Genomic DNA, 27,162 nt, shown 5'->3' with positions numbered 1-27,162 from the left:
CATTATTAACATCACTATTGAAAGCATTACCATTGCTACTTCTTCATTTAAAAGTTGAGATTCAAGTACATAAGGAATCTTATGCTATAATATGAGTTGAGAGGTAAAACGAGTTGAGAGGTCTATAAAACCAGAGAGACAATGTCTCAGAGCGCTCTGGAATGGCGTCCTTCCACCGAAAACTACTATTAATAGCACTTCATATATAGAAACGTCCGTCTCGGTTGGTGGGACAAGAATCCATCGCTCTTCACAAGTCCCGGGCACCTCATCTACATCTGGCCAATATCAAAGTCCAGGTCGTCCATAAAGTCGGCGCTTTCAAAATCAGGATCCCACTGCGGAAACGAAATCCCTTGGTCACCTTCAAACACCCAATCTTGCATCCAATCCGTCGACATCCCTGACATGGGTGACAGCCCGTCCACGCTCGCTATCTCATAATCGTCCCACTCGCATGCAGGCAGCCCTTCTCTCTCGGCCACCTCCTTGAGGATCCCAAAGCACTGTTTACCCATGGCTATCGACGCTTCGAACATCAGGCGCGTCCTCTCCTTCGTGTCGAGCCCGGCCTCCAGCGCCTGGATGTGGGCGAGGCATGCCGCCATGAAGATCATGCCCTTGACGTTTGTCTCGCCGGCGCGTACCCGGTTGAGTTTCCACTCTCGTGTGGCGTCGAGTCGGGCACGCAGGTTGGTGCTGCCCACTGTCGGGAGATAGCCAAGGCTCGAAGCCTGGCCGGCTTTGGCGTGGATGAGCTCTATATGGATGTTGAGCATGGCTTGCGATGCGACGTTGTGAAACATGCCCGTTCCGTTGGTGACTAGTCGCTTAAGGTCGGGATCCATGGCTTCGCCGGCTGTGGGATTGTCTGTAGACCAGGCATCTGGGAAGCCCCAGATGTGCGTGAGCTTCAGTGCGCTATCCAGACACATCTGTCGCGAAAAGTAGAATCTAGCGTCGTTTAGATATTTGACAATGACGGGCTGGTGAAGTGCGTGGAAGCAGCGATAGAGGAATATCTCTGTCACTGAAACATGGAACTCTGTGATTGGCGAATTCGGCATTGCTTTGAGAGCCATGAGAGACTCTGAGATGGCTCGGCAAGATTTCGTCAGATCCGAGTTCAGCCGCAGCGTTTCTTCGTAGTGATCGCCTGGTCTTGTATTGTTGACATGGTTGATGAGATTCAAGCGTAGTGGTATCGTCGCCAGTAGAGCCCTCAAAACTGACGTCTGGGTCGGCACCTTTGGGCCTTTTGCAATTCCGCCATTGTCCTTCTCGTCAGTGAGTTCGTCGTCGTTTACATTGGCCGGAGGCAGAGTGTCGTAATGGGCGGTGGAAAGCAGCGGCGAGCCCCCAGCATCAAAAGAAAACTGCACGTTCAGCTCCAAGACAGTGGCCCATAGACGACGTCGCATCTCGGCTCGATATATCGTCATGTCTCCGAGATATTGAGGGTCACGATGAAGGCCCACAAACATGGCGTTTCTCACCAGATTCCCCGCCATCATCCACACCATGTCTGAACCGACGTTGCACGTAGATTTTGCGAGGAGCAAAAGACACTGTATTTGAATGCCCTCGATGTTAATCCTTTTCTTCTCCGGCGGAATCATAAGCCACATCTGGGCTTCAAATATCCACTGCGTCGCCATTGGCCGCAGGGAGAAGACAGAATCATGCACAGTCGCCCCAAGTGCCATGACGAGCTGGAGCAGGATAACAAAGGAGTCATTGGATGGATGGCTAGCGTTCCAGAACCTCGCATACTCAGCCCTGAACGTGGGTATATGAACGACACGGAAGATACCTTCGAAAGTGCGAAGATAGTTTTCGACAAGCTCATCCGCAAGCTCCCGGGCAGGAACCCGGAGTCCTAGAGTAGTAGATGAGAGTGGCTTAAAGCGATTCTTTTTGATCTTGCGCGCGAGGACTTTGCATCTGCCAAGTGACTGATACAGATCTCCTTGGTTGACCTTGTCTTGGCCCATGAGATCCTTTTCCATAGTAAGCTATTATATTAGAGTTAGCACGAATTGCAGCAGCTACCACAGCGCGATCCTGGCAAACCACTCACCATGCTCAATCCATATATCCAATGGCTATGGGCAAAATATCGAGATTTGGCCACGAATCCCTCCGCTGGCTCCGCCGTCTCCGCCGTCTCCTGCGCAGACGGGCGATTCTTGGCCCCATCTGAAGCGTCGTTGATACGCAGAGCCTTGGCAAGCTTTTCCTCCAGCTGGTGGACTCGAGAGACTAGCCAGTCGACATTGGGGGACGACGAGGTGGACGATGACCCGGCCTTGGAGCTGGCAATAGCGGACGACGATGATGCACCGATAGAGTCGATACTGAATGGAGTGACTTCCGATGGGTCTGCGCTTTGGGCATCTGGCTTGGGTTCAGCCGCCTTGAGATTCCGCAACGAAGCCTTGCCATTGCCATTAGCAGCCGCCTCTCGAGTGGTGGTCATCATGGCGTCCATCTTCTTGGCCCGCCACGCGGGGACGTGGTACGGCGCATACGTGCAGCTGGGGATGTTGGACTTGACGCAGTTGGCGCATGGCTGCGTGCGGTCGCAGCGAATCTTGCGCTTCCTGCACTGCTCGCAAGACAGCGGGGGGCGGCGGCGCTTCTTCTCGGTGGCGGGAGGCAGAGGAGCCTTTGGAGCCTCGGGCTGCGGTTGCTGGAGAGATGCCGCGTCCATCATGGAGTTTTGGCCAAGTGCATTCAAGACTCAAGACGATGTGGTTACGCCAGGCCTTGGCGGGGTTTACAGTCCAGCACTGGGGGAACAAAGACGCATGCAACGATAATATCTGCAGGAATTATATTTCATCGAAATTGCAAATTATCTAGACAGTGAAGTGCAAAATTTAATTAGCTTGAAGGAACCACGACGCGAAGCCTCCAGCGCCATTCTACTCCCGCTAGTTACATGCAAGTATACAAATAGCACATATGGCACATGCTGTGGTACGCGTTGAGGCTCGGAAGAGCGGCGAAGTTCGAACTACTGTTCGGTGTTTTGGCGGTCGCTCATTGGCCAGCGTGCGGCAAATCACCGAAGGAATAGTAGCTTTTGGGGGGCCGCATAGCAGCGACAGAACCTACGGCTTGATTGTTCAAATTTCAAGGCTAAAACTTTGTGTTTGCTTGCCATCATATCTTGGATGAAAGGACTTATCGGGAAGCAGAATGACGGCGTATAGGATGTTCTTCCTTGCGACAACTACAACTGCCAAAGATTCCTAAGCACGTTTACGTCTGTGTGTGTAAGACGGAACCTTTCTTGGTTCAGTGTTCCGATACTCGGGTAAGGCACCTTTTCAACACACTCGGATAAGGCACCTTTTCAAATTCAGGAGAGGAACGACGAGGAAATCAAATCCTCGCTCTTGGCATACGAAATGCCGAGAGCAAGGCATGCTCGCAGAAGGATTCCACAGCGACGAATACCTCCGACTCCAATATTAGTTTGCTCAAATCCTACGTTTCAAATCGTCTCTGTTGCTTTGTAAAGGGCAGTCCGAATGCTAGACCTTACATCAGCAAATAGTGTGCCCTCTAAAAATAGGCCACCACCAAGCGATTCACATACATTGATCTGCTTGCTTAAAAGCCTCTCACCACCCCCTGTCAAGACATCCATGTTAATATACATGTGTACAAGGCACATGCAAGCGCGGCACTATGTATTCATACTCCTGAACGACAAGCCGCGAGGACGACGACGACGACGACGACGACGATTCCTTCGCCGTGTCATGTCCGAGAGCGAGGCCGCTTACAAACAAAGGCAAATAGGTCCCATCCATTCAGTCTAAGCGTCTTAATTCCGTGCAGTCGAACACGCTACAGGGAATGCCAGTTTCATTAAAGTCACGCAATAATCACTACACTCCTGTTCCTGTTGTGCAGTACTTTGCCTGTAATCCTCCCGTAGCACGCATTTGAGACGCCTTATGCCGTATATCATACCGCATGTCCGGAATCCTACCCGCGAAACACGCACACCACCCGTCATACAAAAGGGTAAACTGCTGGCTGCAAAAGACGGCCACTAGTTCCCTCTGCTAAACTGCCACTAATACCGCAGACATTGGCATTATTACTGGCTGGGTCGGCTTGAAATGCCGACCACCATCATCGCTAAAATATACTAGCACCGCGTAGAACAGCCTCTCTCCTCCATGCTTAGCTCCAGGGACCAAACACGCTTAATAACCCTGGATTAAGAGGCACAAGAAGAGAGCCCAGGGAAAATAACAAGACATGGGCCGGCCCTTTCTTAACAAAAGCTTGGCAGTGCCACCTTTTCAAATTCTACAAGCAGGAAGCCCAAGGGAACCCCCTCCCCGTCCCTCGCTTCTCTACCCATAGTGGTGATAGTTTGCTTGTACTCCCCGTGGATATTACACATCATACTGCTCTTACTGTTTATTTGAACTATTCATGGAAAAGGGCAGATGGCCAAGACTTTTCCTACTACTAGCAGAAGCCTGTCTCCTCAGCGGCACGGAGCGCCATTTCCCTCCGGCATGCTAGTCCCAAACAACCATAAGATCATCTCATTTATTAGTCGCAACCGGCTTTGATTCTTCTCTCTTCCAGGGGTTTTACTCTCTCTTTTTTGGTAGCCTTCAAGGTTCCTTTCTTCTAAGCTTGTTGTCAGGGTGAAAAGCCGCCGAGCTGGCAAGGCGAATCCATCCATCAAGCATCGTTATTAGAGTTTGCAAGCATTATCATTGCGCCTCGGTACTATTCCTGGTAGAGAGAGAGAGAGAGACAACGGCAGTCGGCTGTCAGACGTATGGGGTAGAACTCCTACCTAGTACACAATAGTAATTTTTTAGCTATTACTAACTTGCGAAGCGAGTTCTTTTAAACGATGCTGATATTACTCGACTATGGGTCTGAGAAGGTGGGAACATGAATACTAACTACTACCTAGTTGCACTACAGCTAGTACGAGTGGTTCTACTTTGTATCACCATCATCATTCTTACGGCGTTCTTGTCTTTTTGAGGTAATGATTGTAGTATTTTGTCAGCCGTGTACGAGTAGTAGCACCACAAAAAAAAATACGACTGGAACCATCAGGAAGTGGAAACATGTGCATCAGATGCACATCATTCGCCGGGTTGTCGTCTTGATCGCAAAGAAACGTAACCAAGAAACGGCAAAATGCTCCGCTCCGAGAAAATCAAGCTTAGCAGCATGGGCCTAGAGATAGGTATCGTATCTTAGCAGCTAGGTAAAACAGTTGTATTCGGCGGTATTCGTACAATCCTGGAGGATTAAATTGCGTGGCAATACTTCGTAGTAACTTGTGGCTTTGCTAGATTCTCTCTCTCTCTCTCTCATAAGTGAATCCTGTTTACAACTTAGTCCTGTGCTTTCGCAACACTGTTAACCAAATCGAGGCTCATAAAGCGCCCTAGTAGTCTCAGAAGCAAAGCTGGCTGACTACTCTCCCCCCCTTCATTTTGCCATGACCGACGGCGAGCCCGTTAGGTCATGGCCTTGACCCTGACCCGTGGCGGTGGCGTTGACTTCGGCTAATATATGCGCGCTGTGTACCATGAGAATGAGAACCGGAAGCGAAAGACGATTTTGCCTAAAGCAAGAGTTCGCGATACCATCGTAATAGATTGCCTGCTACTACTAGCGGTACGGAGCTCTTCCACAAGATGCTAAAAGGAACGCTGCTTACCCGGCCGTTCCGCACCGTTTTGGCGCTTAACAATTTGACTAGGATCACTGGCAAGGGTTTCCTTGGACCCTTGTTTTTATAACGGCTCGCTTATGGCATATCAGGAAAGAAGCTGGAATATCAGAAGAACATACTGCAATAGTACTAGCAGTGACGCTACGGTGTACTCTAGGTGTGCAGCATATAATATTGCAGGGTGTACTCCGTAGTTGTACATCGTATATGAGTTGCATCCTGTTCGTAGAGGACATCTTAAGCTCCTTGCTTTGCCCTGGCCTTGGCTGTCAGACCTTGGCATCCACTCAGTATTCGTAGGTGCCTGGTGTTTGTACATGCAGTAATACTACCACCATTCTATACGGCCCTTACTTGTCCTAGTCCTAGTTCTAGTCTTGAATGTCACTCGTAGCTTTAGGCAACCAAATCGCCTGTCTCAAGACAGTTCCTAAACACGAAAGGGCAAGTTCAGTAGTGAGATCGGTGGTGATCGGCTCTTCTATTGATACGTCTGCTTTCATTTCCGTTTGCCTTTACCTTTTGCCGCCTGAACAGGATTCCGTAGGAAAATCTTCACCGGATTTTTCCTAGGCCGCCGAACCGGGTAAAGTATTAAACTGAAGATTCTTATGCTTTCTGAACTCTCATGACCCCCAAAAAGGTCAGTGCGTTGCTAGATACATATGTATGCATATATTCATGATATGATATGATATGATATCAGGAGCTGTACGAAGTATAAGCACGAAGCTATTACGATTATGGAGACTACCTAGTCTGCTCGCCAAGCTTGCGTTGAATACAACACTGGAGACGAGTTCCGTGGCAGTTTCTGATTAGAGAGAGGGGCTCTGCTTCTTCGCATTAGTGCGTCCAGGATCACGTCCGAAGCAAAAGCCTTGTTAGCATACTGTAACTTCTGTTTCTAGAATGGCGTTCACTCTAAAGTGGTGAATAATCAGCCCTGCATACCACTCGGAGAAGATACGCACATGCTAATACTTGCAGCTCATACCTGTAAATTATCCAGTCCTTTTCATCAGTCCACCTTTGAAGCATATCAGATAGCCAAAATCGTAGAACCAATTCCTGGATATTCATCTGCTCTGCTGGTTATCCAGGTAGTATCTTGTTTAAATCTCCTCCATATCCTCTAAATCATCCAGAGCAGGATAGTCTCCAATCTCCACCCTTTCTGGCCTTACAAAAACACCATGCTTTAGCTCTGACGGTTGTCCCCAATAACGCTTGCCTGAGATGCTACCGTCGTTCTTCCCCACAGGCTCATCTAGATGAACCCCCACCCACGGCCCAGCACCACCAGGAATTTCTTGAACGTCGCCCACGTATTTGACTTCACCTCGACGAGTGTCCTCTCCGCCAACACGGCATCTCTTACCGACCTCGATGCCACGCTGGGCAATCTCTTCCCTAAAGGCGGCCACCTTAGCCTCCTCACGGCTTGGCGCTGTAGGGTCAAATCGGCCAAGTTTCTCCGTCTTCTTCCATGCTAGCACAGAGTCTGTCTTCTTCTCGTACTCATCATCGGGCATTACATATTTTTCAACGCCTGAAGTATCGGTGAAGTTAGGCCTGGCTGTAGGTGGGCGGGTATCAACAACCTACGAAATCATGGCGTGTTAGCTTCGTCTCCATGTAGGCCCCCCCCCTCCCTCCTCTGCCCTCTGCGTCCATCCCCAGCAAATGCATAGAGACACTCCATTACGGTCGGCAGGGGCGCACGCGCCCAGAAGAAACGTTTGGCTGCCCAAAGCCCTCCAGGAGCGGCCCGCTTTGGGATTTCATCAGCTCTATTTTGGGGGTGGCATTGAGTCGATTGCAAAGCAATTCTCCACCCCACACAGGCTGGTACGCACACAGAGGCAAGGAAAGAAGGTGAAGAGGACGATAGAGGCAAGAAAGCTGAGGCATCTGCGTTGTGCAGCAGGGCATGGGATCAAACTCCGCATCCCTAGGCAGCATGCTCAGCGGCTAATGAAATCGACAACGGTTGACTTACATGCAGCTCTGCATACGGAGCCAGGGGAAAGCTGGACAGTCGCACGGCGTCTTCATCTGCTGCCTCGACTGGGATTTTTTCCGAGCCGGCTGATGTTTTGAGACTGAGTATCTGGCATGAAGGGGGGATGCCTGTGACCGGCTCGAGCTTTGTCTTGAGCTGGAAGATTGTCCATGAGGGTGTGATGCGGCGCTCGGAGGCGGCGTACTCCGAAATGACCAGAAGAGGGACGTCCGCCATGACGTTTCGGATTGTGTAGCTCGGCAGTAGGGTCCTTTTTGAGATATTTCTGACGGTTCTCGTTAATGGGCCAATTGTGGTGGTTGTTTGGTATCAACCTCTCTCACTCCCTTTTTTTCGAGTTCTCACTGCTACTTCGGACAAACTAGCGGGGTTTGGCCCCTAGAATTCGCAAAGGCGGATGGAGCACGGAGGAACTTGATCGAAGGATGTCGCTAGTGGCCTTGAGAACGGCCGTTGAGAGCAAGCAATATGCTGATGCGATGGCGGCAAGGGAGCAGGGCAAAGAACGAGCGTATAGAGCAAAGAGTAGAAAATAGATGAGAAGAGAAAAATATCCTGCGAGCAGTTATATGTCGTTTTTTTGAGGTACCTGTCGATTTCTCATCAGGCCAATTATTGTCGGTGCCTACTAAGTACCTATCCTGTCCCATAAAGAAAGAGCCAGGCGCAAATGGTAGGAGGCAGCAGCGGTTTGGCGCCACAGGAGAAATAGGCATCGGTGGACGTGTGCGGTACCTGCCAGCTGGCATAGCGGTCTAGTTACAACACCCTCTACTGCGACAAAGCGCCGTGCGAAGTATTTGTCGACCGGCAGTCGTAAGCTGCTACCTAGGCAGTACTTGTTTGCCCAACCCAATACGCGGAAACCAGCCACAAACGCATCACCTTTCCAGCGCCACCTTGGGATTGAAGCGATTACTACTAGGTACTGTCTACTAGTCGTAGCATACTGGTAACAACCGCTTAAGGAGCCCATTAGAGCAATGTTTCTCTATGTCTCGCTGACCTTTGTTTCCCTTGCTTCCAATTGCGTAATAAGGCAGTTTGTAACATGGAATATTCTCCATAGAGCTGGACAATCTTCGCGGCTGCTTTGGGTATCGATCAAAGGCGTTCTGAAAGAGATGCCTAGAACAGGCCTTCTAGGGTCCTGCAGAGTCCATACCCACTTGGCCGTTGGCAGGCAAACGGACGGGACTACAAGACCCTTGCCACGGCAGTATCACCCGCCTTGAGGGTATCCGCCGACGGCTATACGACCATAGGCATGTCATAAATGACCAGATTATCTGGGTGACCTATCCTGTGTTTGTATCGGAGCTTTGCCGCAGAGCAACCTTGTTTAGGTGTGTCGTCGAAGCGGGCGTGGGGAGGTAAGGATGTAAGTGCCCAAATGTCAGGCCCAATTGAATCGCGGCCACGGCTATTACATGGTATGTAGCAATAGTAGTGTTAGTATATAGCGAGATTGGCGATGGATTAAGAAAATACTGGAAAAGGTTTTGGATTCTATCGAAGTCTGGATGTTAAAGCACATGTTAAATAAACCAGGTTGGCGAAATGTCTTGCAGCGTAAATGCCTTTATTAACCCGATTTAAAGTTTTTGGACTAATAGCTGTTTCAGGATAATTATAAGATAAGGTATATACAGTAGTTGTAAGATCGAGGTACTATTAGTATGAGTTCGCATAGACAGCTGTTGTATGTAACGAGTAGCATCAATTGGTCAGTCGCTACTCCACAACCCTCATTTCATTGGCATGCCAGATCTTCCACGTAACACAGCATACTGTAGGTACGGCAGCCTCTTAATCCCGGACTAGACGCCTTTTTGCAACAAGCTTCATCCACGCAGTCAAGATACTACCTAGGTGTCTATTGACACTCTATAGCTTTTAGTGCGCTTCTTGATGAAAAAAAGGTGGGAGACGCGGTCCATGCGCACTGTGAGCAATGTTTGATTCCGGTCTTCATATCCTCTCATCATGAAACAAAGTGGAGAAGCCTTGAAACTGATGTATACCGTGTATAAAATTGCACAGCAAATATGCATGAGACGATTGTGGAACGTAAACTTAAGAAGAGCCTAACGTGTGTTGTTGATGGGGCTCTCTCCCCTCGCTCGCAACATACTTGTACGCTTCACTGATTGACGGTCATCATTTCCTGTTTGAATGCTGTTGAATGAGATCGGTTGGGATGAAACACCACTCCCAATGGCCCCGGCTAGGCATGAAGACGGAGGCAATGCTACCCTAGCCATGCCTCATTCAACTTCCTCCCAATCTTTGGTGATGCCCCCGTCCATTGGGGGCATCGTGGCGCCTGGCACCTGACCCAACACTCACCGCCGCCACGTCACGACTTTCTATTGCCTGGATTAAGTGCGCCCTGCAAGTCGTACATCAAGAGGGGGGAGAAAGAGGAGAAGAAAATATGCCCAGCAGCAGTAGTGGCAGCGTGTTAATCTAGTAACTGCGGTAGCGGTTCTGCAAAGGTCCGCTTGCCTAGCAAGGACGAACGTGGAGTCAATATGGGATATCTCTATTCTTCAGGTTGCGCTGCTATTATTCCGTATGTGTACCAGCACAAGCAAGAGGATCCTCTCCTTGTGGAGGCTAAGATTTGGATTGGCTGGTGGATTTGTTAGTAAGTACGTGTAGTGTTAGGGATGGTCATCCCGCACACAACGCTGCACCGGCTGGCAGCCCACGCGATTGGTAACGGGCAAAAAAATTGCTGCATGTCCCGCGATGACAGACAGATGTGAGATGTGATGTCGGGGAACGGATGCTGGAACGACGTCGTCTGACAGGGATGTTCTCTGCAGTTGGTGTGTCGGGCCAACAAAGTCTCCTGTGGGCTCATCCACTCATAGCGCTTGAAACTGATAATACCTACCTAGTAGTAGCACCTTGCCGTAGGTATATCATTTCATAGACGCAGTCAATGATGATGACAATTCGTGCTTGGTCAACGCAATTGATTGACAGCATCCTACTTTTCAACGTGGAATGCACAATATCGGTATATTTTGTCTCTATAGCTGGTTATTTGGACTCTGCACATACTTGTGCCACTGCTCAGTACCCTTACCTTATACCAGTAATGCAGATATCAATCCCTACTTCGTAATACTTCCAGCATTGATAGTGCGTACTGTCCAGCCATGGCGTTTCCGCATGGCGCCGTGGCTAGTGGAGGGGCGGGAATTGTGCTCCGTACGGAGTATTACCGCTATCACTGCCAATACATAAGCAGGTAGGCGGGTACCATGCTAGCCCTCATAGCTTCGTGTGAATCACAGATATTCACAGCGCTGGCTACCTGGTGAAGGTTGGTTTGTGAGTACCTAGTAAACAAGGGCCAACGCGGGCTGAGAAATTGGCTCTGCCCATCAAACTGCCTGTGCTGTTATTAGGTAGGTGGTGCTACAGCTAGGATGTTAAGCTATTAGTAGTAGTAGGTTGTAGAATTCATGCCAGCGGTTCCTGGCCTGTCAACCCTACTAGGTAGTACGACTACTAGTACGTAGCGAAGGAGGAGTGCCGAGGATGGTCGACTCTCGATGCTACTCGGGCAGCAACACTGACTTGAATCTCGGAACTTGATATGCATGATTTACGCAGCTATTGCGGCAACGTACGATAGTAACAATTCCATAATTAAGTCAGGAGTATGACACGGAGTACTGTACGCTCGTATGGCAAGTATAGATACGGATACAGAGCACCTAGATATGCTGGCAGATTGGGTTGCTGTTCACAGGCGGCGCCGGACGTGGGGGAGCAAACCCTCCATTTCCGTATACAGTAAGACTCCATGCTTGTGGGTGCAGGAGTGGGTGTCAGCAGGACTGCCATGACGCTATTGATAAAGAGTGGCTTGCTTTGTTCACCGCAGATCGTCGACTCACCAAGAGCGGTATCCAGCACGTCCAGAGACGAGATGTTTGGTTTGGCGTGCGAGTACGCCTCTTGCTGGTTGTGGCTCTCTAGCCCAGTGGCCGTTCGTAATATGGCGAGCTAATGGTGGTGTGGTGGACCTTCGACGGAAGAGACAGGGGGTATGGGAAGCAAGCGGTGCGCCATGATTCAATCTCTGGAGCGGCTCGGATGACAGTGCAGCTGAGGCGCAGACCGCCGGCAGAACAGACAGCAAGCAGAAGCAAGACCACGAGGGGCGTACGAACAGGATCTCTGAGACTCATGCGACGCTGACTGGTCGATCATAGTTCGCAGTCAGTTCGACGAACGATGTGCCCTTGTCCTAGCACCGGCTCCTGAGAGAGCCAGCTCACATACACGCACACTTTTGTGGGCAAGGTGCAGTAGCTGACATCCACGCCCATACCTCTCCTTGTACCTCCCACGCCTCTTCGGTCGCTCGTAGTGCCACCCGCCGATGCATGCTGTCTATTTGTTTGTATACGAAGTGGCCGCTGAAGCTTCGTGTATCGAGATCCTTTGCGCCTTGCTACATTCCCGCGAAAAGCAGAAACCCGAGTGCATGTAGCTTGAAGTTGACCGCCAGTTCGTTCATCGGCAGTCCCGGGCAAGCTCCCTGGCGGTGCCGAAAGTCAGCTTGCCTGATCCCAACTCCTTTCATCAGCGGTGACTTGTTTGGTGAAGAATGATGCAGGTGAAGTTATTGGCTTCTGAGACGGCTCTACAAAGTGAGTTAACGGTAGGAGATGGAGTTGTATGAAGAGAGGGAAAGAGAGGGAGGGAGAGAGAGAGAAAGGGAAAGAGAGAGATGTGGTGCATTTTTAATGGGCCGCAAGTGAAGTGCCGTTATGGGCTGAGGCAGGAATGACCAGCAGGTATCCCACAAGTACTGCTTGGCTGCTTGCACTGCCAGACACTGCCGAGGCCCATGTATCTGTACTTGGTGCATGCGGCAGATGCTCGCGTGCGCTCAAAACATCATAGATTAAACAATAGAGCCTTCTATTATCTGCTCAGGGCTAACGTAATGGATGCTTTGAACCAGTCCCGTTCTCTTCATACAAGTTAGCACTAGAGTTGATGGGCGCATTTCGAAATCCCTAGGTCATGTCACTTTAAGCAGATAAGTCCTGCTGTTAGCCGTAACCTATCTTTGATGGAGAATAAGTTGAGCAGCCATTTGATTAGGATTGACAATTCCTGCACTTTGTAAATGTGAATAATTCTGAGTTCCAATAATATGGAAATTGCTTCGTTATTATAGTATAAGTACCTTTAAATACAACATCTCGAGCCGCTTGAGGGTCTGCCAAAGGCTGATGGCATGATCCTAATGCCTAGGTCATAATTGCTCGTCTTACAAATAATACATGGACCAAAAAAAAAGGTGGCATAGGCTGTTGCCATACCTTTCTTCGACTTCGGACTCTGATCATCTCGCTTCTGCTCGCTTGCTGGCAGATAGCTTTTGCTTGCCCATGCAAGCCTGTCTTCTCTTCTCCCTGCATTGGCTTCTGCCTAATAATACCATGCCATACAGGCATAGCACCCTGCTCCTGGACTAGGCACTATAGTTGCGAAAAGTGCCGAATTACTTATACCGTATGAACAGGGCCAGGGGTTGCCACGCATTCATACAAGCATAGATAGACGGCACTTCCCCGTATCTGGCTCATAGCCTCAAGCAGTAAGTAGTGCGGAAGACGCCCGTCAAACAGAGCCGGCAGCCTGGTTACGACGTCAGACTGATCATCTAGTTTTAAGCTCGGCTCCCGCAATGTAACATCGTCTGCGGACTTTTTCCATTACTATTGGACTAGGTATGCCTGTTCACACTACGAATGTATGTAGCTTATCAGGTTAGAGATGTGACAGATCTAGCAGAGGCTCTAATGGCGTCTGGCCATGAACAAGGGAGTAGCAGTACAAGCCTTTCAGGTATCCTATACCAAAGTTCTCTGGAGTATTGAGCAATAGTATGGCAAGGAGCGTGCTGATGGCGGTGGTAAGCATTGCTTGAACTAGCAGCAGTAGCAAGAAGCGTCTATGAAATAGCACTAGTATCTGGGGATAGGATGAAATTACTGGCATCATTTTATACTTTGTACGTACCAGCGGGAGGTCCGCCTTGTCTAAAAAGAGGACGGCTCAGGACGCCAAGACTTGAGACGGAACGCACATCCGAGAAGCGATATATTATAGACGGCAATTCCAGTAAGTGTTTCATCTTATATGAGCTCGCAGTAGACTGCATGCAGAGGCAACGGACGTGGCATTCAAAAAGAAGAAGAAGAGGAAGAAGAAGAAGAAGAAGAAAACACGTATATAAGACGCAGCTCGTTATCTCCTATAACTCCCGAGCGAACACGTTCTTTCTCCGATAATAGCTACCTCACCGCGATTTTGGACTTGGCGAACCAAGCTGAAACTAGCCTGCTGACAACCATTCCAAGTTTCACGTTGGGCCATGTCGTGGCGTCACAATACACGTATTGTCCTATTTGTACATAGAAGCCCGGAGTAAGAGTAGATGAGGAAAAACAAGAATAGTACTTGCGAAACTGAGAGAGCCGAAAACAGAAAAGCAAAGTAATAGTCGCCGACGACGCTTTAATTAAAGCACAGCAGGGCCTGCCCTGACAATAGAAGGCCTGGTATGACCACTCTACCAAATTTGAGTGTAGATTTACTACAGCTTGCCTATCTACGCAGGGGACATGACAGCTTGTAGAGGCGAGCAGACGCTACTGGTGCTGCTCCCCGGTAGCAATGCTATTTACGGGCTAATGACAGGATGATTGACGGTCATTCCCGTAAGATCGAAGCATCCACTATGGCCATATAAGCGCGGTGCTAAACTACATGTTTGGATGGGCCTAAGGAGCCCTGCTTCGCTAATTGCCATTCTTGCCACTCCATTATTTCAAAGCCTCCTATGTACCTAGGTATTACATACTACGCGCTATGACAGCAACTCCCTGTTCCTATCTTCTACCGTAGTGTTAAGGTGATGAGAGGCTCAACAGAGAGCTGGGCCTTTGGCCACGAACACGTAGATATGTTCAAAACCACTATTGCGGCACAAGGGAGACTACGCCGCCTCCGGGATCACCTAAACAAAGTCAGACTGTAATACTTGGGGGCGGAGAGCTGTTGATACGAGTTCAGCCCAGCGAACCCGATGGGCACAGTCCTAGCACGGGCAGGATGCAGGATGCCAAACTACCTCATCTTACAGCAGCTGGTTGCGAATTGAGAGCCACTAACAATCCAAAACACTTACCCAAGGCATGTGCTTCATACCCAGCAGCTCATAACATGCCTGCCTGCCTAGCAATTGACTCAAGCATCCAGCAATCAGACCTTTCGATGCATGAATGCGTGGCCGGGTCAGGTGCTACACTGCATATATGAAGTCCCTGGACAAAGTTGCGGTGGTGGCTTCAGATATACTAGCAATGTAGGGGGCAGGAACAAGAACACCAAGTCAAGCCACAGCTTATTGGCAGGCCTGCTTGAAGGCCAAAAGCAAAATGAACTCCGCACATGCATACATGTACAGGCAGTAGTGAGGCCATAGCGAATGGGGCGACCAGTTGAGAGGAGCTGGACCAAGAGGGGGGCGTGTATATGAAACGGCAGGCCAGCTGTGCCGTTGGCCTCTTTGTTGACCCCTGTGCTGGCCATAGACAGGTAGCGCACAGCAGCTGCTAGAACGGATCGAGAGACGGGTTCCCGACTTGGCTTTACAGGATGGAGCTGCTGCTGTAATCTATCTTTATACCCAAATGCACGGCTGGCGAAGTAAGGCGCAGAGAATGTACATGCTACCTACTCCGTACACTGGAGCATATAGAGGAGCATATACACCTGGCACTCTGCGTGGGAGAGTACTTGAGATGCGTACCGCGCGACGGTGAGAGCAGCTGTACCTTGGTCTGTACCTTGGTACTTACCTAAACTTCAACGGTACCTCCCCCATGCGCATGCACGCACACCAGACACCAAAAAAAGAAAGGAAAATGAAGCCATCCAGCATGTCCACCATTCCTTGCGCCGAATACGTGGTGCCGTGGCGAGAGCCGAACGAGGATGCCAGTGCGAACCTTGCACTCGACGAGGCTTAGAGCGACAAGGTCAGACTCCTGGCAGCGCGATTGAACGCCAGAGACAAGGGCTGTCTGCCTCGCACGAACACAGTCTGCCCAGATGCGTACGGTACAGCAAGGCGGTTCGCACTTCATATACAGCCATGAGGTGAAGCGGCCAGAGAAGGACATGGAATCGCATCAGCAGTGAATGACGCACCTCCGGCACTTGGCACGCACCACTCTCCGTTGTCTGCTCCAGCTGTCAGCCGCTAGACGAACAGCAGACGACGTGGGCGATCTGGCAAAGCTCGGCTGAAACACGCAGCAGGAGGGCCACGACGCTGCCAGATTTCCAATGTTCCAGCCTCCACTCTGGGAACCCAAAGAGGATCCAGGGCCTTTGATTAGCTTCCATCTGCAGGGCCTGGTGCATATTCGTGGCCGGTGATGCAATGAGCCTGGCGACCTTTGACGAGCACACAAGCCACCGCCATGGTGCGTTTTCCTCACCGACTTGAATCAACGTCGACTTGACGATGGGATGAGCTGGAGGGTGACTCAAGCAAGCTTCTGTTTTCCCTTGTTTTCCCTTTTGCTTTTTTTTCCTGGAACTATTTGCTGTGGTCTCTGTTGGTCTGGTTTCCAGCCGCACCCCCTCCCGGCTCCCTTTTTGTTCTTGCTTCTTCCATTGATTTCAAGCCTGCGTGGTGGTGATGCTGCTTCCCCGACCTACTGTGTGTGGGCATAGTCTTCAGCCCGGCCGCCTCTTCGCCAGCCTCTCGCACCCTTTTTGATCTTGCTCAATCTCGCGCTTCGCCATTGCCGACAAGCCTTTGCCCTCTTTTGTATCAGCTTCTAATCAATTAGTTCATCATGGGCCGGGAACTAGCCCTACGTTGTTCGGGCCCTAGCTTGAGTTGAGCCCCAGTCTCTATCGTGCTGCTTGCTTGCTCCTCCATGCATGCAAACCTGCCATTTCTTCTATTCTTCTCAAAACACACTCCCCCACCGTTCTCTGCCCTCCCCAGTCCAGCTGGCGCCGAACAGGCCAATCAGCCTTGGCTGCTGGCTGTGGCCGACTCCCCCTGGACTCAACGGCCAGATGCACCATCAAATGGCTTCCCGGACTGGCGTCCGCCCTGTCCCCAGCGCTGGGCTCTCTCCACCCCTGCCTGGTCCATCTGACGTTTCCTCTCTCGTGGGACTGGCCAGATGGAACTGAGACTCTCCCAAGGCCTTTTTCCAAGCACTGCAACCCGATCTAGCGACAGGGTCCTGGTCTGGCCTTGACGTAGTGGCCCGTTGCCGCCGGCCCCATGCTCTGCTTCATCGGCTCCTCTCATCTCCTCCCCCCCCCCCCCCCAATTGGCCCCATGAACCCCCCGGGCCACGCCAATCAGTTGGCAATTTTTGCCTTCATAAACACGTTCCCGGAACTGCAAGCCCATTGTATTCAATCCCCGAGACACAAGCACATTCAAGCACTGTTCTTCTCTCTTCTGCCGTCTTCTTCCCTCCTCTTCACGCTACTTGGAAGCCCAGCTACGCCCGAACGTCTCTTATCCTCCTCAGCTCTCAGCTCCTGCGGCTGTGTTCTCCTCTGGCAGCGTTAGGCAACGATAGGACAACACACATCTTGCTCCCTGCTTCTCTCCATCTCTGACGCCGTCGCTCTGACTTCATACGCATCACATACGAGGGGCTGGCCTGTCTGCCTAGGCCCCTTTGCTGCCCTCTGCAACAGCTCTCGTAACAACCGCCACGCCACAAAAAAAAAAAAAAAAAAAAAAAAAAAAAACAGGAACATCAACCGTCTCCAGGACACAGTGTCTCGGCCACAATTTGCTGACACTGCTTTGCCACCTCACCGGGCCATTACGCCGGCCCTCATCATCGCCTCATTTGCATAGCCCGCGCCGGGGCTTAAGCAGGCAGTCGCTGAGCTGGCTCAACTCCAGAGCCAGTCGCTGCTCTGCCTCCCGCAGGCAGGGCCACCGACGGCGTTCAACGTGGTCGCACACGGCAGTTACGGCCTGATCCGCGGTTCTGGCGCCTCTGCTGACAGACCCCGTCTGGGCGGTAGAGGCTTGACAACCAGTTCCGTGGATATCGCCTCTCTGCTTCGAATTCCAGCCTCAAACGAGCCCTCCGTGTCCCACACAAGACAGCTTCGACCTGCCTCTGTACCATCAACTCCTACGACTACTCCTCATGACCTCCTCCCTTCACGTGTAGGGCCTTTGCCTGTAGCTCCGACGCTCGTTCCGAGCAATCGGCGCAGTATGACACCTCACGTTCCAGACCAGCCTGTCAAGAAACAAAGCAAGTGGTCTCCCGAAGAGGATGCCGTCATCATCGAACTCCGCGGGAGAGGCATGAAGTGGGAGGATGTTTCCAAGCGACTTCCAGGACGCAGTGCCATCAGCTGTCGGCTTCACTACCAGAACTATCTCGAGAGACGCAGTGAGTGGGATGAGGAACGCAAGAATAAGCTTGCTAGGCTCTATGAGAGGTATGTATGGATTACAGCAGCGCAAAAGGATCCCCCCCTTTTCATCATATATGGCTTGATTTTCATTCGTGTTTTTACTACCATTACTTCTCCTCTTTCAATCTGAAGTATCAATCACTTACGTAAAATACTAATATGCATCTATTTGTAGATTCAAATCTGATATGTGGGCTAAAGTGGCTGAAGAACTGGCTGTCCCCTGGCGAGCAGCTGAAGCGATGCACTGGCAGCTTGGAGAGGCGGACATGGCTCGACGAGCTGGAGTAGTTCCTTTCTCTCTCGCTGCCGTCAATAACGAGGCAGCGAGCAACAGGGCCATGGCCAGTCGAAACCAGACGCCGATTCAGCCACACGATAGTAGCAGTCTTCGTGAAATAAAACCGCCCTCTCCTCACTCGAACTACAGCCGTGGCCAACTCATGCCCCCCATGACGCCTGCACGAACATCTCGACGAGGACCTATCAACTCGCAACCACCTCCCCCACAGCACGCGCGACCAATGTTACCTCCCCAACACCTGCATCAAACACCCCATTCCTCCCCCCACGCAGTAGTGCCAGGACCATCAGCGCCGCAGCAGCAGCAGCAGCCGCCACCGCCGCCGCCGCCGCCGGCAACTGCCGCTGCTTTGCCGCACCCTCATCCTGATTACCGCCACAGCCCGGGTCCCGGCCTTGCCCCGATTCAACCTCACCCTCCCTCTCACAACACAGGCCCTCTACCAAGCGTTGCACAGCTAACCACGGGGATGAGTCCGTATGGTCCACCAAGCGGACCACCAACACCAACGTCTCTGCCTGCGATCAATAACCCTTCTATGCCTCGTTACTTGCCTCTAGAACAGACTGGAACGAAACGGCGAGCGAGCCCTGATATGACAAGGCCGGATGGTGCTCATAGGCGAAGACTGGCATAAAAACCTACTCTTTCTCAACCACCAAACGATTTTCATATATATTGCAAAGAAATGGAGCAAAGCGTATATATGGCGGGCGAAAATTGTTAGAACTTGATATTGAGAAAGGCGAGGGACAAAGACAAAAAAAGACAAAAAAAAAAGGTTATTCATTCGTTATTTGGGTTAAGGCACACGCTTTGATGAAATTAACGAATAGCATGCATCGGGACGGATATGCACTGCAATATCAATATATGGGAATTACGGAACACGGTTCACGGAACAAGCTCACTGATACGGACGGACGGTATCAACAGTCCACTACGCCCGGTCACAGACACTAAGACAGCCTGCTATTTATTTTGTTCTCTGATGATTTTCTTTACTTTCCTTTCTTTTCTAAGTTTTCATTCATTATTGTACTAGCGCTTTGTCAACCAAGTTCTGCACCCCTTTTCTCTTTTTTTTTTTTTTTTTTTTTTGGTTATTTTCCGGTCTACGGCTAGAGGCGCTTCTTGGAATACAGAAAAACATTGACTCTGGGCTTTTTCTGGTGGTTTTGGGTCATGAACAGGCATTCTACTATGGCTTTAGAGGTACATGAGAACGGACCAATGGCAGCTGATGGGAGAACCTTTTTTTTATAAAGGTATCCGTGTTGGAGTATTTAGGATGTCGCTACGTGAAGAAGCTGTGTTGAAAGGGCATGAAACGAAAGGGCGTTTTTTTCTTTTCTCTCTTGTACTTCTTTTCTTTCTGCTTTTGGGGGGAGAATGGCATTGGGCATACACTGGGCATAAAACTCTTACTGTTTTGTTTTTTGTCCTACTCATTTAGCAAGCATACAGCATATCTGCAGCGTTTACTTTGTATCAAATTAGCTATCGTGATTATCATTATGAAAATTATTGTCCATTTAGCAACTCTTGGTGATTTTAGGTGTTGTTTTTTTGCTCCCATATACAAGCTTCATGTTTCCTTGCTGCTACATACCACCCACCAGTTGTCCTTTTCATAGCCGCTCTCCAAGATGATGCCCCCCGCAGCCACGACATCCTCTTCCAGCTCCCCCTCTCGATACAAGTGATAGTACCGCTGATATGTAGCGTCAGGCTTGCCCTTTGAGCGCATCACCCACGGCACCAGCGTATCCTGCTCCGACCCTTCATCCCATCCCCTCCGACTCGTGCCCTGCTCCAGCGCCCACGCGTAGACAAGCACCTTGCCACCAGCCCTCACGCACCTCAACAGCGCCTGGATGGCCTCCTGGCGCCTCTCCCTGGTGGACAAGTGGTGGATGACGGCCACGCAAATGACAAAGTCGACGGAGCACTCGCGGTAGGGCAGGCTCAGGGCATCGGCGACGACGACCTCGCCGTTGCGCTCGGCGCGGGCGAGCTGCACGAGGTTCTCGCTGCGGTCGGAGCCGAAGATGTGCAGCGTCGGGTTGACGGGGAGATACTTGCCGTTGCCGCAGCCGACGTCGAGGCCCGTGGCGCCGGGGGGCTGCGCCGTGAGGAAGGAGGATATCAGGGGCCACGGCTTGTGGCGGGTGGAGGAGAAGTGCGGCGCGATGGCGTTGTAGACGGAGTGGACGTGGGTGGCCTCGTAGGCCTCTGCTGAGGGCTGCTCCATTGTATTGTGTGTGAAATTATTTTTATTTATATTTAGTTCGGGGGGGGTTCGGGGATGATGTTTTTTTTTTTGTGTGAGAGGGTTGCAGTTTGACGGGGGTACGTTGTATATGAGATGAGTAATGAGGGTGAGATGAGATGTGTGTGTGAGATGTGTGAGAGAAGGATGTTTTTTTTTTTTTGGTGTTTTGATGAGAGATGGAGCTGCAACTTTTTCTTCTTTTCCCTTGATAGGCGGGATGAAAACCGAGCAGATTTTAGATTCCCTCCCAAAACGGGCTATGACCTGTGTAGAGTCTTAGCTATGCATTATACGAATTGATGAAGCTGTGTGTTTTGTGCTTGCTGGTCTGTTAACGAAGATGAGGAAAAAAAACTGCCTCTTCTTTTGGTGGTTTCACTGCATTTCGCAAGCATGGCCGTCCAAAAAAAAAAAAAGCCTGCGACAGAAAGGCTAAGCGGCTGGAGAGGGTGTTGGAAAATGAATTACCCATGGGGTGCGTATATAAAACTATCCGTGCATTTCTGGACATGTTGATTGATTAGTGGGAAAAAAGAAAAGCGGTTGGCTTCGTTGCGGCGGGAGCGCCTAAATCGTGTGGGGAGGGAAGCTTATCTTCCGCCATTGTTTTTTTCGCCGTGTAGTATTTTTCTGCGGGCAAGGGTTTTTTTGATATTCGATAAACGGGATAGGCCCTTGCTCCGTGTTGGCTTTTTTTTTTTCTAATCATTTGAATAATTGCCGTGCTGAGGTGGTATTGTTCGGTGGTATTAGTGGAGAGTGGGATCCTTGTTTTGTGGACTAGGAGGCCATGGGCTGATGCAGACAAAAGTGCTCCTTGGAAGGCGCCGTGGGGATTGAGAATGACAGCCAAGGATGGCGTCTATGATCTAGATTGCGGTTGACTTGTGTTATGAGATACGATATGTGTGTGAGGTAATCAAGATAGGTGACTGTTTCCCGTGGCAGCTATTGGATGGTGTAGAGAGGATTTGATTGGTTTCCAAGCAAGGGAATACTATCGAAGCTATTCTAGCCTTAACTCGATCTCATCTTGGATATAGGGGCTTCCTTTTTCCTTTCCTTTCTCTTTCTTTCTGCAAGCAGATGTCAGCTATCGGTTATAGCATGATTTACACCGTTTCATGCTACTGTGTGGCAAACAGTTTGCATTGAGCCAGGGATATGTGCTGCGTTTGTGGCGCTCGTATCCAGCATATCAGCATATAGGTACTTGTCACCGTCACTTCTCATGCATACCACTATTCAAGGCCCTTATACATACATGTAGGTATGTACATGTACTTGCAGCAATCAATCCCTGTCATTTCCAACCTCATTATATCTTGTTTTAGCTCACGTCATCGCCTGGCTTTATGTTTGATAATTTCTCTTGTCCCGTTCCACTCTCCCTATTGTGATGGTGATTTTTGTTTTTTCTTTACTGATTTCCGGTGTTCAATGGACTCTTCGGGTCATACACATCCGTCGTGATCAGCTCCGGATACTCAATTCCACCCTGCTTCAGTGCCGCCTCCATCGTCTCCATAATGACGATGCTCTCTTTCCAGGGCAACGTGGCGCTCTCCTTCTTGCCATCGCGCAGGCATCGAGCGCACTCGTCTGCCTCCCAGAACATTCCGTGGCCCCAGCCATTGCGTGCCGGGTCTCCGGGGATGGGGCAGTCAAACGTCTGGGATTCGCCGCTCTTCTTCACAACCTTGTACTTGAGGGGTCGGTAAGCAGGGAAAAAGACCTGGATCTCTCCTTCTGATCCCTGGATTCGGATAGCCGGGACGGCGTCGAGTTCGGGATCGGTGTGTGCTCGGAGGGTGGTTGTGGCGACACCCAGGGAGTGATGCTGAGGGAACTGGCAGATAATTGCCGTGTTTTCATCCGCGCCGGTGGTGTACTTGTTGCTGGCGGCGACCACTGTTGGTGCCTCCTTATCTTGCTCTGGCTGTAGGTGATATAGCGTCTGGAATACCCAAGTCAGGGGATACACTCCGAGGTCTAGGATTGCGCCGCCTGCAAGATCAACATTGACCATGCGATGAGAATCTGCAAACGAGAGGCCCTTGCCCTCAGTTGCATTCGAGTTGAATGACAAGTCACCTAAATTAAAGCAAGTAAGTAACGTTATTTAGCAGTATCAAGTGTATCAGCCATATAGTCGGTATACTCACCAATTGTTCGGTAGACAGTGCCAATCTCGCCCGCCGTGATACGTTCTCGAATCTGGATACTCAGCGGAAAGTATCGAGTCCACACAGCCTCCATCAAGAACAGGTTCTTCGCCTTGGCCGTTTCGACGAGCTTTCTGGCCTGGGCGGCCGTAACGGTGAACGCCTTTTCACACAAGACATGCTTGCCGGCTTCCAACGCCAGCATGGTGTTCTGGAAGTGGTGGCTGTGGGGAGTTGCGACGTAGATGATGTCAATGTTGGAGTCGGAGACAAGCTCTGGGTATGATCCATATGTCTTGGCATCAAAAGCACCGTCTATCGTCTTGAGAAACTCGTCCGCCCTCTTCTTGCTGCTGGAGGAGGCCACAGCAACAATCTCGTGGCGCACGTCATGAGCGCCGCGAATCTCGGGGTTGCACAAAAGATCCTTGCAGAATGCTGTTATCATGGTATTAGCTCAATGGTTGCCTCCTGAAATGCGGTGGAAAGACGAGATGCTGACTCTCTGCAATTCCGCCGGTGGCCATAATGCCCCATTTCACGGTGTAAGGGTTTCCTGTAGCCATTGTGGGCAGTATTCGTTCAATCGTATTCGCTAAGAGAAATGTGTTACGACAGAGAGAGCTCTCCTATGAGATTGCGTTGAGATGAGAATCGTGGGCTGAAGGTTGGAGGGCAGGAGGCTCTACGGATATTTATATACACTAGCATCATCTAGCTCTCTCTGTTAGCAAAGTTGGCGATTGTTCGCAAAAGCTCGCCGTCAACAAAAATGCACGGCGAAGCGATCCACTGCGAACTGGTAGATCCACGCCGTCGCCAATAAACGGCCGCCGGTGGTGGAGGATATCCCACTATCCACTTCTTAACGTGCGGACAAAGTTGCCCCGCGGCGACTATTTCTCTCTGCTGGCCATACAACGCATTCGCTATAGCTTACAAATAACCAAATCCGAACATCTCCTCAGCTGTTCGTTATTATGGCAGACCTACATTAGCGGCGGGGAATGGAATTCGGCTTGGTGGGGTTGCAACATGCGATCCAATTAGGCTCAGAGAACGGCGTCATTTTGCCATGTCCATTGCCCCGACAGTATATCCGTAGTTTCTAGGACTAATATCCGGATGATGCTGAGATGAAAGCATTGATCAGGAAGCTTTGGCCGTGAAGCTGGAGTTTTGATGTGTTGATGAAGGTGAAACTAAGCACTTTTTGTTTGACATATTACATAGTATATAGGCTTATATGAATGTGGCAATATAAAAGACAAGCAGCCTGACGTGACCTCGTAATGGGTACATGGTCTATTTCCCCGCGTCTCAAGCTCCGCTGTTGAGCGCATGGGACTGATATTTACCAGCTCCAGGCCGATAAGCCGATAGCAATTGTTTATCTACCGCCTTCTTTATCATGATGCAACTCTCCTAAATGGCATCTTTGCCAATGCGGTCTCACCTTCAGCGATCCTAGCGTTATGGCCCGACCATCTATTGGAGCGCAGGCCTCTCGCCTTGCGCGAGATCTTCCTCTGGGGATATCTTCAACATCTTCCACGCGGATTCCAAAGCTGGTCTATGGCACCGCCTGGAAGAAGGACCAGACCGCGGATCTTGTCTACTTGGCTCTAAAAACAGGCTTCCGAGGCATCGATACTGCAGCACAGCCGAAGCATTATGATGAGCGTGGCGTTAGCACCGCTGTTCGACGGGCTATAGGAGAAGGTATAATTAAACGAGAGGACCTATTCGTATGTACAGCTACAGCCTCTATTTTGTACACGAAGACTTTGCTTAGAAAAGCAATGGCTAAACCATACATTTGTAGATCCAGACCAAGTTTACTTCTCCAGCGGGGCAGAGTGACATTGCCCCATACGACTTCAATGCCCCGCTGGCTGATAAAGTTCATCAGTCTGTGCAGTCATCCCTCGCCAACTTTACGATTGATGGCCAAGAAGCATACCTGGATAGTCTGGTGCTGCATTCTCCCATGGACACAATCCAGGAGACAATAACCGTGTGGAAGACTCTCGAAACATATACACCGCACAAGATTCGAAATCTCGGGATATCCAACACCACCCTCCCCGTCTTGCAGACTTTGTTCAACGACATGGGCGTGAAGCCGGCTGTTGTGCAGAATCGGTTCCAAAATAGGACCCATTACGAGACCGAGCTTAGAGCATTCTGTCGCGAGCAGAAAATTGTGTTCCAGTCTTTTTGGACAATCACCGCCAATAGGCATCTTCTTCAAAGCAGCCCTGTCCGAGTGGTGGCACAAAAGGCCGGAGTGGGGGCAGTTGCGGCGTATTATTCCATGGTGCTCGGTCTGGAGGGGACTACCATCTTGGACGGAACGACAAGTGAGGCACATATGAAAGAAGATTTAGAGGGAATAGAGGCTGTGGGCGTCTGGGCAGAGGGAGAGGGGGCTTCTGATTGGGCCTCTGCGCTCGGTAGCTTCAAGAAGCTAATCGGTGAGCCATAACCCTCAGCAGAAAAGTGGAAGTTATTATATCTGTAGGTGAAATACACGGTGAGCTTGTAGATTTACCACTTGATAATTCCTTCTGAGTGTCTTGACGATGCGAATGGGAATATGTATGGTATAGTCTGCCTATTTAGTATAGTATAATAAAAAAATAACTGAGAATGCTCTGGAATACCTTGAGTGTATATCTAAGTCTAAATATCTTTCGCAAATGTGTTCGCTACAATAAATGGAAAGCAAGCTGTGGCTTCCAGGTAAACCTAATACTTCGTCTCAGCTCATGTCCGCATATGGCTCAGGGGAAAGATGGAGGGGGGTGCTTACCTTCACATTATCTGCTCCAATCTTGATCTTGCCCCATGATACGGCCTCATCTGGACGAGCACCGGCGTCACTACCATCAAATTCCTGGGCTGTGTTGATATAAACGGCAGACTCTGCACCGTTTCTCATTAAGCATGCGTTTGCAATGTGGTGCTTGACCACTCCTCCTCCGAGGATAATCATTCCTGCTCTCTTTGCTCGTACGGCGATAGTGTTAATGCGTCGGATATCTTCTACGAGATCAACGCGCAACTGCTGTGGTGAAGTTTTGAATGTATGAAAGTAGAGCATATCGCCAAGACTGCCGTCCGTCAGGGCAGGGCAGAAAACCGGAATGTCGTTCTTGTATGCCCAGTAGTATACCGAGCGCTCATCGTTGATCTCCTTGCCCAGTCGGTGGATAACCTTTGATGGTGTCCAGTGAATTTCATCTTCTGTTCCTTTGCTGGCTTCCTGCTCCTCCAGCATCTTGTCAAAGATGGGCACCACCCAGTCCTCAAAGGCGCAGTAGTTGGCGTTGGGGACCACAAGATTTCCGATGCGGTTAAGGCCCTTTTTTCGCAGATTTGCGCCGTCTGCGCTGAAAGAGCTCATGTATGTTTCGCCGAGACACTTGATGAAATCCTCCTCTACTCCTCCTGCTGTGGTGACAATGGCTGAGACATGCTTGTGCTCCACCAGCCACCGAAAGACGCCTCTTAGACCGGATGAGATGAGATTGGAGGTGTATCCCAGAAAGATTGTGGTCTTGTCTCCTGTTTCAGGGTCTCTCCAAGCTCTCTTGGTGAGGCTGTTAGCCACACGAAATCAGCTGTCTTGAAACTCTCTTACTAACCATGTCGTTGATGATCCTGATAGCCTCACTCATCGAAGTTGCCTGGAATCCCATATTTCTCATGCCCAGAAATAAATCCTCTGCGGTAATGGGTCCCTTTAACTTGTTGAAATCAAGTTCTTCTACCTTTTGGGCGTCCTTTGGCATTTCTTCCGACTTGACGAGCACCGCATTGGTGACCTCAACGGGAGGTGCATTTGAGTTGCCGTTGTCAGCCATTTTAAAGAGATAGGAATTCTGCTGAATGATGCGTAATGTCCTTGCGGATCATAAAAAGATAAAAGTCTTGAATTCGAAAGGTAAGACGATTTAAAAATAGATTCTACCACCCTCTGATAGAGGCCTGTCAAGTTCAACGTAGGGGGGATACTTGACGCTGTTCTCTATATTTGCACAGGTCGCGGGTAGCCTCATCCGTCAGAAGATTTACTCCAAAAAAAAAATTAAAGAAAAAAAAAGCCTTCTATCAATAATGGGG

At 50.2% G+C, this 27,162-nt stretch overlaps 7 protein-coding genes across 7 annotated transcripts; 2 read left to right on the top strand and 5 right to left on the bottom strand.

The window, feature by feature from the left end:
- Window positions 1-45: 45 nt before the first annotated feature.
- Window positions 46-2,885, bottom strand: TrAFT101_002046 (uncharacterized protein). Its single transcript, XM_024899589.2, has 2 exons — window positions 2,081-2,885; window positions 46-2,015 (listed from the first exon to the last, which is right to left on the bottom strand). Exons 1-2 carry the CDS (start codon window positions 2,714-2,716, stop codon window positions 273-275), a joined length of 2,379 nt encoding a protein of 792 aa, XP_024763165.2. The 5' UTR covers window positions 2,717-2,885; the 3' UTR covers window positions 46-272.
- A 3,967-nt stretch (window positions 2,886-6,852) lies between these two features.
- Window positions 6,853-7,979, bottom strand: TrAFT101_002045 (uncharacterized protein; the record flags this gene model as incomplete). Its single annotated transcript, XM_024907826.2, has 2 exons — window positions 6,853-7,341; window positions 7,740-7,979. The coding sequence occupies 2 exons, from the start codon at window positions 7,977-7,979 to the stop codon at window positions 6,853-6,855; spliced, it is 729 nt and encodes a 242-aa protein (XP_024763164.1).
- Window positions 7,980-18,084: 10,105 nt separating this feature from the next.
- On the top strand, window positions 18,085-19,231 carry TrAFT101_002044 (uncharacterized protein; the record flags this gene model as incomplete). The annotated part of the gene is made up of 2 exons (XM_024906401.2): window positions 18,085-18,314; window positions 18,466-19,231. 2 exons carry the CDS (start codon window positions 18,085-18,087, stop codon window positions 19,229-19,231), a joined length of 996 nt encoding a protein of 331 aa, XP_024763161.1.
- Window positions 19,232-19,317: 86 nt separating this feature from the next.
- Window positions 19,318-21,380, bottom strand: TrAFT101_002043 (uncharacterized protein; the record flags this gene model as incomplete). Its single annotated transcript, XM_066126496.1, has 3 exons — window positions 19,318-19,323; window positions 20,207-20,832; window positions 21,338-21,380. The coding sequence occupies 3 exons, from the start codon at window positions 21,378-21,380 to the stop codon at window positions 19,318-19,320; spliced, it is 675 nt and encodes a 224-aa protein (XP_065982599.1).
- Window positions 21,381-21,836: 456 nt separating this feature from the next.
- On the bottom strand, window positions 21,837-24,346 carry XYD1 (D-xylose 1-dehydrogenase (NADP(+))). Its single transcript, XM_024907823.2, has 3 exons — window positions 23,537-24,346; window positions 23,035-23,472; window positions 21,837-22,963 (listed from the first exon to the last, which is right to left on the bottom strand). The coding sequence occupies exons 1-3, from the start codon at window positions 23,598-23,600 to the stop codon at window positions 22,290-22,292; spliced, it is 1,176 nt and encodes a 391-aa protein (XP_024763159.1). The 5' UTR covers window positions 23,601-24,346; the 3' UTR covers window positions 21,837-22,289.
- Window positions 24,347-24,354: 8 nt separating this feature from the next.
- Window positions 24,355-25,753, top strand: TrAFT101_002041 (uncharacterized protein). The gene is made up of 2 exons (XM_024902411.2): window positions 24,355-24,782; window positions 24,860-25,753. The coding sequence occupies exons 1-2, from the start codon at window positions 24,510-24,512 to the stop codon at window positions 25,520-25,522; spliced, it is 936 nt and encodes a 311-aa protein (XP_024763158.1). The 5' UTR covers window positions 24,355-24,509; the 3' UTR covers window positions 25,523-25,753.
- On the bottom strand, window positions 25,628-27,098 carry DYS1 (Deoxyhypusine synthase). Its single transcript, XM_024899533.2, has 3 exons — window positions 26,685-27,098; window positions 25,850-26,629; window positions 25,628-25,785 (listed from the first exon to the last, which is right to left on the bottom strand). The coding sequence occupies exons 1-3, from the start codon at window positions 26,901-26,903 to the stop codon at window positions 25,720-25,722; spliced, it is 1,065 nt and encodes a 354-aa protein (XP_024763157.1). The 5' UTR covers window positions 26,904-27,098; the 3' UTR covers window positions 25,628-25,719.
- Between the last annotated feature and the right edge of the window lie 64 nt (window positions 27,099-27,162).

Source organism: Trichoderma asperellum, chromosome 1 (assembly GCF_020647865.1).
Source record: "Trichoderma asperellum chromosome 1, complete sequence".
NCBI classification, from domain to species: Eukaryota; Fungi; Ascomycota; class Sordariomycetes; order Hypocreales; family Hypocreaceae; genus Trichoderma; species Trichoderma asperellum.
The sequence above is the reverse complement of the archived record's forward strand: the minus strand, read 5'-3'. Positions and strand labels throughout refer to the sequence as shown.